General features: G+C 42.5%; 1 protein-coding gene across 7 annotated transcripts in view; it reads right to left on the bottom strand.

The window, feature by feature from the left end:
- Positions 1 to 14,102, bottom strand: part of tns2a (tensin 2a) — a 61,099-nt gene that overhangs the window by 21,221 nt on the left and 25,776 nt on the right. For 3 of the 7 annotated variants that reach the window (XM_037102861.1, XM_037102867.1, XM_037102869.1), the window contains exons 4-7: positions 3,515 to 3,553; positions 3,031 to 3,072; positions 700 to 749; positions 1 to 184 (exon numbers count right to left, since the gene is read on the bottom strand). In XM_037102861.1, the coding sequence (XP_036958756.1) occupies positions 1 to 184; positions 700 to 749; positions 3,031 to 3,072; positions 3,515 to 3,553 (315 nt within the window). The remainder of the gene's footprint in view (positions 185 to 699; positions 750 to 3,030; positions 3,073 to 3,514; positions 3,554 to 14,102) is intronic. The other 4 variants (XM_037102862.1, XM_037102863.1, XM_037102866.1 and 1 more) reach the window with 4 other exon arrangements.

Genomic DNA, 14,102 nt, shown 5'->3' with positions numbered 1-14,102 from the left:
CAGAAACTTGTCCTGGTGTTTGGACTTTAGCATGGCAGCCACCTCCTTAAGGTTGACACGATATCTCTGCTCCTCCAGCTTCGGGGGAAAGAAAACAGAGATGATCCTCTCAGTGATGTAGGTCAGGTCGAAGTCGTAGTGGCGCTCCATCACTCTCTCCATCACACGGTCCACGCTGAAGCTTCTGGAGGAACAGAGATGGAAAAGAACGGGGGAAAGGGAAAGACAGTCAGATGGACATGGGTCAGAATATGAGCATTACTGCAGGTTCTATGTGACAACTCAATGTGAATGTGCTCCCTCACACACAGGCTGGGGAAACTCCAGAGAGAGAGAGAGAGAGAGAGAGAGAGAGAGAGAGAGAGAGAGAGAGAGAGAGAGAGAGAGACAGAGAGAGAGAGAGAGAGAGAGAGAGAGAGAGAGAGAGAGAGAGAGAGAGAGAGCATAGACAAGGAAAGGAAAGATCGTATGTGACATTAAGATCCGATCAAAAGCCATCTTGCTCCATCACATCATTGACGCTAAACCTTCGGCCGTTAGTTTGAAGAACGGGTGCAAGAGGGCAGAAAACAAAGAGGACGGTGATTAGAGCAGTGCAGATGCAGAACTCCAAAGACACTATTTGTATTTGCTTCTTTGGAACAGAGCAGAGGCACTTCAGTAACATGTATTATTAGAAATGAATGAGATGGCCTTTACCTTGGCAGGGTGTTTCTCTGTTTGGTATAGGTCAGAGACTTGGTTGACCCCTGTAGAAAAACAAACAAAAAAAACAAAGACATATTTAAAAGTTGCAGTTGCATTGTGGATAATGTATTCTCCAGGTTTTCAAAGGCAGCCCACTGGCCTAGCTATGCACTCCTAGAACACTGTCTTCATCTGTATCCACAAAACAATTTATGCTACTTTTTTCTCCTGCAGTACTACTCCTCAAGACCTGTAAACACATATGAAACAAATACATGGTCAGGTGCTTAGTTGGTTTCATTATATTTCCACATGACAAATCTATATGATTAGCCACACAGTAGTTACAGTCAGATGAAAAACAAGGACAGAGCGGAGAGGAGTAATGCTATCTATAAACCAATTATATGTAATCATCTAAAAGAATTCAGGTCTACTGTATATAAAGTTTTGTCAGACACAATTTATAGGGAAGGAAAGGGACGTTTCTCTAATTTATTTACAAAAGAAAATGATGTTTAATATTATTTTTAATGTATCTATTATTGTCCCGGCTCCGGGCAAGGCTGAGCTGCATGTCAAAGTGTCCTTGAGCAAGATACTGAACCCCACATTGCTCATCAGTGAGGGCCCTGCGATGAGCTGGCGACTTGTCCAGGGAGTACCCTGCCCTCGCCCTGAGACAAGGCTGGGATTGGCTCCAGCAGCAACACCCCGCAACCCCATGGAAAGGGATAAGCGGTTAACACTCTTAGTATTATTACAATTGTTTTGGCCTTTATATGTCTTTATTGACAAGACAGAGTGAGATACAGGAAACAGGATGAAAGAGTGGTTGGAGTGACAGGCAGCAAAGGGCCACTGCTGTGAGGACAAAGCCTCTGTACATTGACGCCGGCTCTACCAACTGAGATAAACTGTGCCCTGGGTTGCACTCAGATAAGACTCATCAAGCAGAATTGATTATTTTGAGACAAAGTAATAACCATCTTGGAAAATTCTGGAAATTATGTGTAGTGTTTAGACATAATTAATAAAAGAGTCCAGAATTAACTTGTTTATATCTGTTGATACTTGTTGGTCAGCTTAAAGCTGTTGGGCACCTTCGTGTGGAGCAGCCAATAGTGGTCAATGGTGGGATACACTTGACTCTGAGGTGGTAGTGGGAAAAGTGTGCGTCAAGTGTGGGTTGAGTGTACTCCGGATGGCCATTCTTAAGACGTGGGACACACTTGTCAACTACCTGACGGTAAAGGAACGCACACTTCAGGGCTCACGACCCCAAGCGTATGGCCAAATTCCAATGTCCCCCTTAAGGCCCTGAAGCCTCAAAGAGTTAGTTAGTTGTTGTCACCTCATTAGTGTTTGAGTGAGAAGCTGCAAGAGACCAAAATGGTATCAGTAGGAATGGGACAGCACTTTGAGACTTTTTTACTTAGACTTTTTTGAGTTTTAAAGTAAATACTAGCAACAAGTGATGTAAGTAGAGAATCCCTGTTCTTGAATAACATGCCAGATGTTAGTCGTGATTTTGGAATAATGTTTTCTAATATAATATATATTATATAATATGTATAATTATGAAATTAATCAGGTATACAAGAGTGCCATTGTCTCAAATATTGTTGCTTTTTTTCAGACCCTTTCCAGACCTGACCTATCCCCTTGTACCACCAGGGGTTCCCAAACTCTATCTTTAGTACCCCTTTGGAAGTGGAAGAAAGCTTGACCTTTTATTTAATGCCATGATGAAGCCAGATTTTTCGATGGGCTGTCTGTCATGAAATTTTTGCTCCCAAGATCCTGATGCTAGGGGTTTGGCAATATACTGATATTATATCATTATCGTGATATGAGACCATACATCTGAGATCTTGGATATCATTAGTTTTAAAAGCTGCCTTAATGAAGAGTAATTTTCTGAACATACCAGATTTTTCTTCTGGTTTTAATATTTGCCTTTACCATCTTAATCATTACATCCACATTACTGATGACTGTTTTTATCACTGATCTCAATGTGTAAATATTTTGTGAAAATACCAATAGTCATCCTTATAATATTGTCAAAATATTACAGCCTAAAAATATCGGGACGTATTGGCCAGCCCCACCTGAAGCCATCCTGTAATGGCAAGTAATGAAAAGTGCAGCCAAGGTTAAGAGTGTGTCTTTTTTTCACAGAGACTCTTAGAATATCTGGCACTGCTCCCACTTTGGTTTGTTTATGAGGTGCTCAATCAAATTCACTGAAGTAAAACAAAGGGCCAGGAAAGATGCAGAGAAAAAGTCTGGGGGTGAGGAGGACGAGAAGAGAGGGGTGAGAGGTTGGAGTGTGCTCACCAGGTGCTGGGTGTGTCGAGAAGGAGCGGTCCCTCTACGCTGCTGGATGTAAGGAAGAAGCGGTGACGGGATGAAGTAGACGAGAGGAGAGAAGGGTGTGAAGGGGCGGATGATAAAGGGAGGAGGTTGAAAGGAGGTGAGAAAGAGGAAGTAGGGGGAGAGAGTTGGGAGAAGAGGATGGGATACAGAGGAAGGAAAGGAGAGTTAATTAAACAAACAGACTCTTTACTGGATAAACATTACTACTTCCTGTAGCAGCATCAACTTTTTCTCTTCTGTACTGGAATCCTGCAGGGCTGCAGGAATGAACTGAGCACAAACTGGGTTGAGGTCTCGGCTTCCCAAAAGGAATTTAGCAGGAGGAAACCATACAGTGGTTTTTGGGAAGCCATGCCTTGTAACTATGGCTAGACAGAGAGGGAAAGCTGGGCTTGTATACAGGAACCTCTTCAGGAAAATAAATGGGTGTGTGAAAGAGACTTACTAGATCATTGGAAGGAGGTGGGATACATGTTGAGGTCACCTGCAACACACAAAGACAATCACGTGTGAATACAAGACTGGTATCACACACACACACACACACACACACACACACACACACACACACACACACACACACACACACACACACACACACAAAAGAAATCCATTATTTTTCCTTCAGGACAGAGGGAAGGAGACAGGGAAATGGGAAATGATTAAAAGCTTCCTCAGCCAAAGAGATAAAGAATGACAAATCCACCCGAAAAATTCAGACTTAGTCTGATGGGACCACAGATGAAGATACAGTGAATAAAGGCAAGGCTGTTTGCTGAATTTCAGAAATGCAGCTGCCACATGGTAGCTAATGTGAGCTTGCCACTAGAGTGTTAGCTTTGGTCAATGAGAAGATAAAAACAGATAAAAGCCATATTTACATTTTGATTGTAGTAAATACAAATCTGAAGCCAAGAGACAGTTAGCCTCAGCTAACTTGGCTAGGCTACGATGTACTGTTTGCTAACAAAAGAGGCTCTGCTGAACAGATAATTATGATACAAAAGTGTCTGAGAGGTAATAAGAAGAAAAAGTTCTGTTGATGAAATTAAATGTAAAACACCTAGCACAAAGCTCCCTGTAAAACCACAGCTTGCTGTTTTCAAAATTGGTTTTTTTAAGGGCTAAAACAAAAGATATTACATGTTTATTAGCGAGCTTTGACGCTGCTAGCAGATATTTTTTTTACTTTAAGACAGAGTCGGGCAAGCTGTTTTCCCATGCCTCCAGTCATTGTCCCGAGCTAAGCTGTCCTTTAACGCTGTATCAAACCGAAAGATAACAATAGAATCAATTTTCTCATCTCAAGGTGTCCCAAGTGTGGGACTAATATCTTAAGATAAAATATCCGCACAAAAACTGACGCTACAAATATTAACTGCCTCTGTTATGTTAGCTTGTCACAAGAACACTAGCTCACAGCAGTAAAAAGTTTCTGAATCAAACTCCTCATTAAACCACAGCTCACTGTTTTTTACAGTTTGGGATTTGTCCGAGTTAAACGAGAGAGATACAAAAATGTTTGTTAGAGATCTTACAAGGATCTAGTAGGTGTATGTTTCACCTTTGGAAGAGCTAGGCCAGCTGTTTTCCCCTGCCTTCAGTCTTTGTCTCCTAGTTACATATTTAACTGACAGACAGCAAGGTGGTATCTATCCTCTCATACCACAATTGGCAAGAAAGCAAATAAGGGTATTTCCCACAGTATCTGACTAACATTTTCAGATTTTTTTCAAAAAAAGAACAAAAAGAAAAGAAAAGAAAAAAACTCTCCCTCAAACAGCACTAGGGAACCAAACCTTTTGCGTATTGAAAGACCAACATCAACATTAGTTATGAAGGATCTTTGGGTAATCAGTCAACAATAACTTTGCAACATTTCAACCTTGCATCTCATTTTTTAACTACTGCTGGGAACGCTGCCCATCTAAGATTAAGATAGCATTTCACCACTATCAGACAGCTCAGCAATGCAACTCGCAGAGGCCACACTGGGGGAGGCATACACAGAGTCCCATGATGATGAATGGAGAACAAACACTGTCTGTAAAACTACTTAGATGCTCTCAAGTGCAAAGTAAATACAAGTAGAGCTGATGTTTGAGAGCATGTTTACAAAATGTAAAGTATGTGCAAATGTGAAGCCAAATGCACAGCTACACAGCTGGATGAGCACCGAGACAGAAACTCACACACATACTGACAGACACGTCTAATTCCCATGTCTGTTATGGGCCTACAAGTCAGTGAACTGTGACCAGGGGAAGCCAAAGCTGGACAGCAGCCCTAATGAAGGGGGCTGAGGGCCACAGTCATGCTTACGTAACACACACAACACATGGACACACACGTGCCCGCACACACACACACACACACACACACACACACACACACACACACACACACACACACACACACACACACACACAAAGCAGTGTTCCTGCTACTTAGCCCTTTTTGGACTGTTTATTTGGATACAGGAAAAGGGCAAGGGCTGTGTATATCTCATTGTGCACAAAAGGGAAGTTACACAGGCCCTGAACCTGGGGGTGTGTCATCACCGTGTGTGTGTGTGTATGTGTGTGTTGCACAGTTCGTGTTAATCTTTCTTTCTTCCCTTCTTTCTTTGGCATTAGGCTCAGTTTTCTACTGTTGCTTGTACGTAACAACAGACATCAACAGGAAGGCAGTGGAACAGATAATGAGCTAAATCCAGACTTGCCGCGTTTGACCGAAGTCGCAGGAAACCGGTTCAGGTTGAACATCAGCTATCAAATGACTTACTGGACAATGTTCCTGTATGACTCACTCTGAGAATGAATGTCTTTTTCCATCTCTGTAAGGAGATGAATCTCAGATCTTATCCTGTGTTGTGGTTCTTTTTTATTCCCAGTCTGAACCCAGTTCCTGACTAGATGGGCTGGGTCAGGCTGATTTTTCTTAATTCCCTCTAGCTAAAGCATGTCAGTTTCATTTGATTTCTCAGCTTCTCCTCTTGAATCAGTGAACATAAAACAGTGCATTACGTTTAGACAGCACCTCTAAAAATTCCTTGTTCTAGGAATACTGCAAGTTTGACTCTGCTGCAACATATAAAACAGTTTATGGTGAGAAAAATGTGTCAGTCAGGTCTGTGCTCTTTAAGTATTGCAGGACTGGGCTGGATTTTGGGGCCCATTAGATGCTGTACCCTACTTTGTCATTCTGCTCAACAATCAGGCAATTACCTTCTCCCTGTCCTGGTCAAATTCATCTTTCCCCTTGCTTTACTTTCTGTCTCCTTTTCTCTCTTCTACAGTGTTCTTTCTTCTAGGAACAGCAAGCAAACATTCTTTCAATTTACATATCAGGCATTTAGCCAAAACTTCTGGGTAGATAAGATGGCAATACTGAGCGAACAGGTGTTGAGCGTCTTAGTAAGGGACACTGTTATTTTTGCAGGGACTACATATGTTGCACATATACAGTTGGGTTAAAACACAAGGATTTGAGAAATTCCTGTGAACTCTGGCCAAAAGGTCAGATTTATAACATTTCAATGAAGACAAATTTTAAAATCAGTTCTAAAGTAAGATTACTATTACACAATAATTTAATCTGAACATTAAGTAGATGATGCATTTTAGAAAATGTCTGGCATGTATGGCCCTACTTTTTCTCATTCGCTCAGAACAACACTTCAAAACTGCATGTGTACTTTACGGCCGTGTAATGATGGAGAAATATATTTCCGAGTGAATTTGCTATCCCATGAGGATACTAAGAGAAGGACCATGTAAACTGGGAAAGTCCTGAGGTTTGGCAAGTACCGTATGTCACCGGGTGAGAGAACGCCTCATACTCTTTGTGGGGCTTGATGTACGCAACTTTCAATAAAAGCCATGCCACAAAACTCATAATGAAATCTGGTGGTATTGTTGGCAAATGTAGCACTTGAAATGGCTTCTAACAAGATTCCTGAAACTAGTTCCAGTTTCTCCTCACTCAGCCAGTCCTGGAAGTTGTCCACACCGTCCACATTGTTTCAAACTTCCAGTTGTTATGACTACAGTTACCTAATTTTGACAGTGCACCCTTCACTGCTTTTATTTCTGAATGCAGCATCAATCAGCCCTTACCTGGGTCGACACGTTAACACTACTCACTAATTGACCCATTCTTTTTTTATTTCTAATCGTTCCTGCTCCCATGTATTCCGAGTGCCCAGTGAAGGGGCCTGCTGAGGGTGGCCACTAAGCCAGAACAAACACACCACACCAGATTCCATCTCCCCAGGCCAACACTTGCGCACAAACTTCCTGCACAGACCTCCACCCATCGTTCTCCTTTTCTTTTCATCCCTCTTGCTACGTTTCCTTGACATCTTGTCTACCACTCTATCGCTAAATTAATCTCTCCCTTCCCTCATTCCCTCTTTCCCAACTTGCTCCATCCATTTTTCATCCCTGACCACTTCCCTCCCTTTACTTGAGCTTTTGTTATTCTGCTACTCAGTGTTCCTGCAACTTTCCTCCTTCAGTCATGTCATCCATCTTTCTTTACTATTTTGTACTTTCTACTTCCTCACTTTTTTTTTACCCCTTCCTTTTCATTTTCTTTTTCTCTCACTCCAACTTCTCCTAATCACCCCCGCTCTTCCTTTGTTGATCCTCTCTCCCTCCTCTCCAGCTCAATGCTTCCTTCCCCTTTCTTCTCTTACTTTTCTTTCTAACAAATACCTTCCTGTTTGTCTTCCTCCAGGCTTTCCTCTTTTGTACCTAGCTTTCTTAAAACCTAAATCGCTATGGCTGATGGCTATCATTTATTCGCTGCACCTTCCTTTCTAAACTCCAATGTTGTCTCATGCGTTCATGGTTTTGGAAGTGCCTAAGAACTGGAGGGTCACAGGTTTGATTCCCTATGACCATCAGGAACTTAGATATCCCTGAAAGACACCAAGACATATGACAAACATGTTATAACTTGTTCCCTTGTTTCAAGAGCTGCTTATATGCTTAAAATGTTGGCTCGAGAAGATTAGCATGACAATCATGCATATTACTTCTGTTTTATTATTTTTCTCTGTAGTCCATACAGTTGCCCCCAGCTTCTCCTACACCCTGTAAAACCCTGCCCTCTGCGGCCTCCTCTCAGGTGGGTCCAGCTGGCGACACTCAGACAGCCATGACCCCCATAACCCTCTCCTCCCTCCTTCCCCTGCCCTCTTCCCTCCATCTCCATCTCCATCTGCCAGCCCTCTGTCCTATTCTTCTCTGTCCATTCTGTTATTGTGGCCCTGGCTCCTCCAGCTCTTTACATGCTCTTTGATCCATCAAAGCCAAAAGAAGCATAGCTAATGGATAATGCACAGCTCTCTCTTCTCAACGCATGGCTTAAGAGCTGTGGTTTCTAAGAAGCATAACTAGGGAGTGAGGAAGCAGCCTTGGTATGTTATTAGTGTGTGAAATGGGTGTGTTTGTGAGAGCCTGCAACGGTGTGTTTGAGGGTGATTTAGTCTATGTGTGTCAATTACAGTATAAGAAAAATCAATTACATTATTTGTGGAAACGGTGACCATTATATTGCTTGACTTGTTTGTATATTACACTTCTCCCTGATTCACACAGGAAAATGTTGCTTTAAGGGCTGACCCCCGATGCTTTTAAAGCTTTAGAGTTCTACCGTGGCATTATAGTCAACGTCTAAAATCTGTATCTGAACGCGCTCTAAAAGCCAAGTGGAAACAGGTGTCAGGAGTGCACAGAAGATTATCCATGACTGAAAATGATACTTGCATGCAAGCATTTGTGTTTCCATGTGAACAAAAGTAGTCTCACAAGCACAAGGCTCTGTCAACTGCAAGGTCAACCCTCCCTACATGTGGGCAACAACTCAACAGTCACTTGTTCATCAAGTTGACCTTTTAGACTTTGGAAACAAGGAATGGAACTGAGAGTGACTGATGCCTTCGTTGTCCAAACTCACAGTGACAGTATCAGTGAATCATGGCCACAAGTTTGAGATAATTATAGCCCTCCCCCTGTAGAAGCCTTGTATATTTGCAGTAAATTCTCACTAAAGCTTTGAGTCCCCAAAAATGGGATTCGGGACAGCCATCATTATTTTTCTCCTGTTATGCAGCAACGATTTGAGTCTTTCAGACTGTGTCACTCTGTTATGCTATACAGGCTGTTGAAATATTGGATTAAAACATTGGTTTTCGCTGGCAAGCGTTTAATCTTTCAAGACAGAATGAAGAGATTGGGGAGATCACAGAAAATCCTTCAAAGACAAAACTTGCTGCTGGACAACAGGGAAAAAAAGTTTACCGAGAACACTATATGATCAAATCATGCTGGAATGTACAAAGTGGCCGCTAATGGGGCTAACTTGTGTGACTTAACTTGGGCACTGTTGTTTTCCCCGCTTAAAGTGATAGGTGATGTGAGAAAGTATTTGTGGAGGGAAGAATCATCAGACTGCCGACTTTAATAGACCTCTGCCTCACAGTAACAATAGCTTATGACTTAGTGAGGCAACCCAGGCACCATACACAAACAAAAACTAAATTCCAGAGCATATTTTAAGATTTGGCTATATGGGCTTTTTTTCAAACAAGGTTGAGGGTTAGCGTTAGGGGTTACTGGAGGTGGTCCATGGGTGACATATGGGTTAAAGGTAGAGAACACATTTCACTACACTGTAGTTAACATGGCTGTATGTGTAAAGCTGCTTCTGCTTCTTCCTCTGCACTCCTGCAACATTTCTTTTGATGGTCAGCCTTAGGCTTAATAGCTTCCCATTCCTTAAGCTCCCTTGGGAGAGCCAATCAGAAAGCACTGATGAAAGCTGCAACGAATCAGCAACAAAAAGCCGGTGACCTTGTGTGCTTACATCACTGCCATCATCAGCATTTAAGCTACAGAAGAATACCTTGAAGTTAACAGAACAGTGATGTCTTATATCAATCTGAGAACCCAGAGGGCAATTTGTCTCTCAACTGTGGTAACACCAGTGATGCAATAGGTATGTCAGCACCAATGAAGCACCCACAAAGAAATAACTAAACAGAGCAGTACAGCCACCCAAGATTACAAGAAAGGTTAAAGAGAGATCACAAACTTCTGTCTGCTAATTTGACCAGTTAGACATGTTGTAATTATGGTTACATCTCAACAGGAATTCTGGTTAATGAACCAGCATCCTGTACAAGCCTCAAGGCTCATGCTTGTCAAGAGTTTGAGGAATACGGCATACCTTTATTGCACCTGTTTTCTGTCATTGTTCAAATTCAAAATAGATGAACAGTTAAAGGAATGTATGTGAAAACCTGTCCAAGCCAACTAAAATTGTTCTAAAGACAGAGAAAAAAAGAAGACAAGGAAATGTTTTTCCACCATAATTTTCAAGAATTCATGTGTGTTGGGACGGGGGAATGGTGATCATCCGCTCTATTTAAAGACAATTTCACATCCACCTGCTGACTGAAGCCCTTGTGGTTCACACGGATGGATAATACTACCTTTGCTCTTGCCCACTCTGTATAACACCCTGTGCTACAAAGCTTGCCCAGAGGGGACAGGGGAACGATTTGGTTCTCTCAAGATGCTACAAATCCTACTTACTTACATGCTTGCTGGCTGCAGCTGTACTGGAATGTCACCCCAAGAGAAATGGTTTGGAAAGTTGTTGTCATGTGGGGAGAGGAGGATTTCTGTAATAGTTACCACTGTACAGTATATCACGCTCTTGCAATTAAGTATCTCTGTTTTTCAGTCCTAGCTCCAGAGCTCTGAAGAGAACTGAAGATAGATTTTAAACATGCACCCATGGAAAGAGCCAACCTCTGACAGAAACGTAATGTTAAAACTCATTTTATGTTTGGATGTCTGGTGGTCAAAAATGCAGAGGGCCTCTCTTTTGCTCAAACCTGCAGGACTCATTTAATGGCAGTTTTGTGAGTTACCTGGCTTAGCTTCGGAACTAGCCTTCAAATGCATCCCACATGTCTAGTGCCTCTTAATCATGACAAGGTGGACTTCATGAGAAAACCAGAAAGCGCCCTGCCTAACACAGGGGGACTTCAAGGCCATGGCTAAGCAAGAACAACACCTATGGGTGAAACACTTGTATCCTGTGGATTTAGGAGTCCCATATCACAGTTTTAGTGCTTTTCTGTATGTGAGGCCAGCTAACAAAGCGTCTATCTGTACCCTCAATGTTTCAGCACGTTTCCCCTCTTTGTCTCTTGTTCCCACACTTTCTTTGGCCCCAAAAGGAAATAAAAGGGGTCTCTGTCTCTAGCTGTTTCGTTTTCGCTCCAAGCAGCTGAGAGGGAGGACAAAGATATCACAGGTCACATGGATCCCTGTGGTGGAGCTTTAATGACCAAGTGGGACGCAATTCCCTGTTATGGAGCTGGGGGTCAACAGTACACACAAAGTTAGGCAGATGGAGAACACAAACTGGAATACACACATGTCACTTGTTGGTACATGTAGAACCTCAGTGGCGTTCTCATGCACCCATCCTTACCCTCACCCCAAGCCAAACACAAGGTTGAAGGCTCTAAACCGGACAAAAATAAGCCTGGGTAAATAAACAAAGCAGGATGACATGGGTCAGGATGAGATTGGGAGAGATCAACAATGGAAAAAAATCTCTCATGAACCAGCAACATTATTACAGATCTTCAGTCCTTCCCTCCCTGTCTGCCCTCTGTGGTCGAGCTTCCCTCTGCTACATCTCTGTCATTCATCCTGTTGACACAATTCACCAAAGCACACCGTCCCCTCCTCTTTCTATATTTGCAGCACCCTTCAGCCTTAACAGTGTTTACCATATGCACAAAAATGCATTCACATTCACATTCTGCATTGTCAACAGCTGCTTTAGGTCCTGTCACCCTCTGCAGTACACCGCAGCTCCCAAACAAGATGACTGTGTGGTGAAAGTCTTTTTAGACTTCTTTGGATTTTTTTGTTTGTTTGTTCATCATCCCATCGAGGTCTGAGGAGGTGAAATGAGACAAATGGGATAAAAAACAAGAAGACACAAAGAGGAATACTCTGTTAGTAACAAGAACAGAATTGGTGGACCTCTAACTCAAAGTATTTTTGGGGTATTTCTGCAGGCCTACCCAGAAGTTAGCGTTGCCCTGGTTACTTCATTAAAAAGCTTATGGGATTTTGAATTGGATTTGGGATTATTGCATAAAATAATCTCTGTGTCAAACACAAGTTTATGAAATTTAGACGCTTTGTTCAGCAAGATAATCTTCACAAATGAACACCATTTGTATGATTTTTGAAGCACAAATGCAATCGTCAGGAGTAAAAAGCTTCAACATGCTACACTGGCAGTGCTTCATCCCAACATACATGTAGGATGAAGGACATCAGCCCCTGTAGTAAGATGTTTGGCTGAGTACTTGGCATATAGCACCCTGCCACCCTTAAGCGTCTCTCTCGGCCATACTCAACCCAGAACTATCCATGCTGTTCTCTGTCCACACTATGGCATTACCACACAACCTAAGATTATGCCGATTTGGCGTGCCGAGACAACTATGAGTTGTAAAGTTAGTGTTAGAATAGTTTGCAACTGCAGCATGTCTTCAAAGAAGGACTAGTGAGTAGATTTATGTTTACGTTTAGGGCATTTAGCAGACGCGTTTGTCCAAAGAGACTGACAGTAATTCATACATACATTCATACACTGATGGCGGTGGCTGCCACGCAAGGTGCCGACCAGCACATCTGGAGCAGTTTGGGGTTCAGTATCTTGCCCAAGGACACTTTGACATGCATACCAGGGGAATCGAACCAGCGATTATTATCTTCAGATAACAAGATGATGGCTCTAACCCTGAGCAACAGCCGACTTGAGGACTCTTCGGGTTCAGTGTGATGACATTTAACGTCCCTGACAAACTCTGTAGTCCCGTCGAGCCATTTTTTAGAAACTGCCATTGTGGTGTACTTACTGACATATTTTATGTCATAAACAAAACCCAAAAATCTGTTAAACTTGTGTTAACCACAGACCCAATCTCAGGCATTTAACAGTAATTCCATGCAAAAGCCCATGAACTTCAAGACAAAGGAACTGGTAGCGTAAAAACGCTAACATAAATCTGGGTTTTAGTACTGTCTTTTTCTTGTTTTTAATCATAATGTGAAATGCGATAAAATTTAAAGCTAGTACAATTAGTGATACAGTATTACTACAATCTGTGACTTCATGTGCTGCACCAGTTTGGAAGACAGTTCTCTAATGGTCTCTTCCTGTTAGATTCAAGACAGGTCAAACCCACTGGCCAATTAGTGCGGCTTATGCCCCTAATGGGGCATGTGCGTGCCCCCCCCACCCCCACCCCACACACACACAAACACACGCACACACACACAAACACACACCCTGCGGACTGGCAAAGTCCCAACTTGGCTAACTTAGCTGTCATGCTTATGGTTTTAACTCTCATCAACATTGCTCACCCACTTGTTCATTCCCTTGCTCAGCCCACGCTCGTCACACGGACCCGCACACACAGCTTGAACTCAAAACATGCTAGCCTATCTCGGCAATTACCCATGCTGTCTGTGATAAAGAGGCGACTCCTTTAGTCAGGAGAGGCAGCCGTAGTCCCTGTAATGTTAAAACGATACATTTGGATCCTGTTATCTGCATGAGTCACAATGACTACATGAGTATTTGGTGAGGAGTGAGGGCTGGACTCAAGGCCACAAAAGTCTAACCAGAGATTACTTACTACTGATGTCACTCTGATCCCCCAAACTGCATTTATGTGATGGTTTCCACCACCTACTGTTATGATTCAGCAGGCTGCTCACAGTAAACTGTTTGAATAATACTGCAATACCTAAACTTTTCTGGTTTTGCCCATTGTTGTCAGTCTCACAGCTTTGGCACTGAAAAATGTTCAAAACCAATCTGTTGCTGACATGTTTTCACAGCAATGAGTGACATATTCCTATAGGAAGTGACAGGAAGTCTGGAGGGTGAGGGGGATGTTGGGTCAGCTGCAATGTTGA

This window comes from Acanthopagrus latus, chromosome 7 (genome assembly GCF_904848185.1).
Source record: "Acanthopagrus latus isolate v.2019 chromosome 7, fAcaLat1.1, whole genome shotgun sequence".
Lineage (NCBI taxonomy): Eukaryota > Metazoa > Chordata > Actinopteri > Spariformes > Sparidae > Acanthopagrus > Acanthopagrus latus.
Note: the sequence above shows the minus strand (reverse complement) of the source record. Positions and strands in the feature narration are given on the sequence as shown.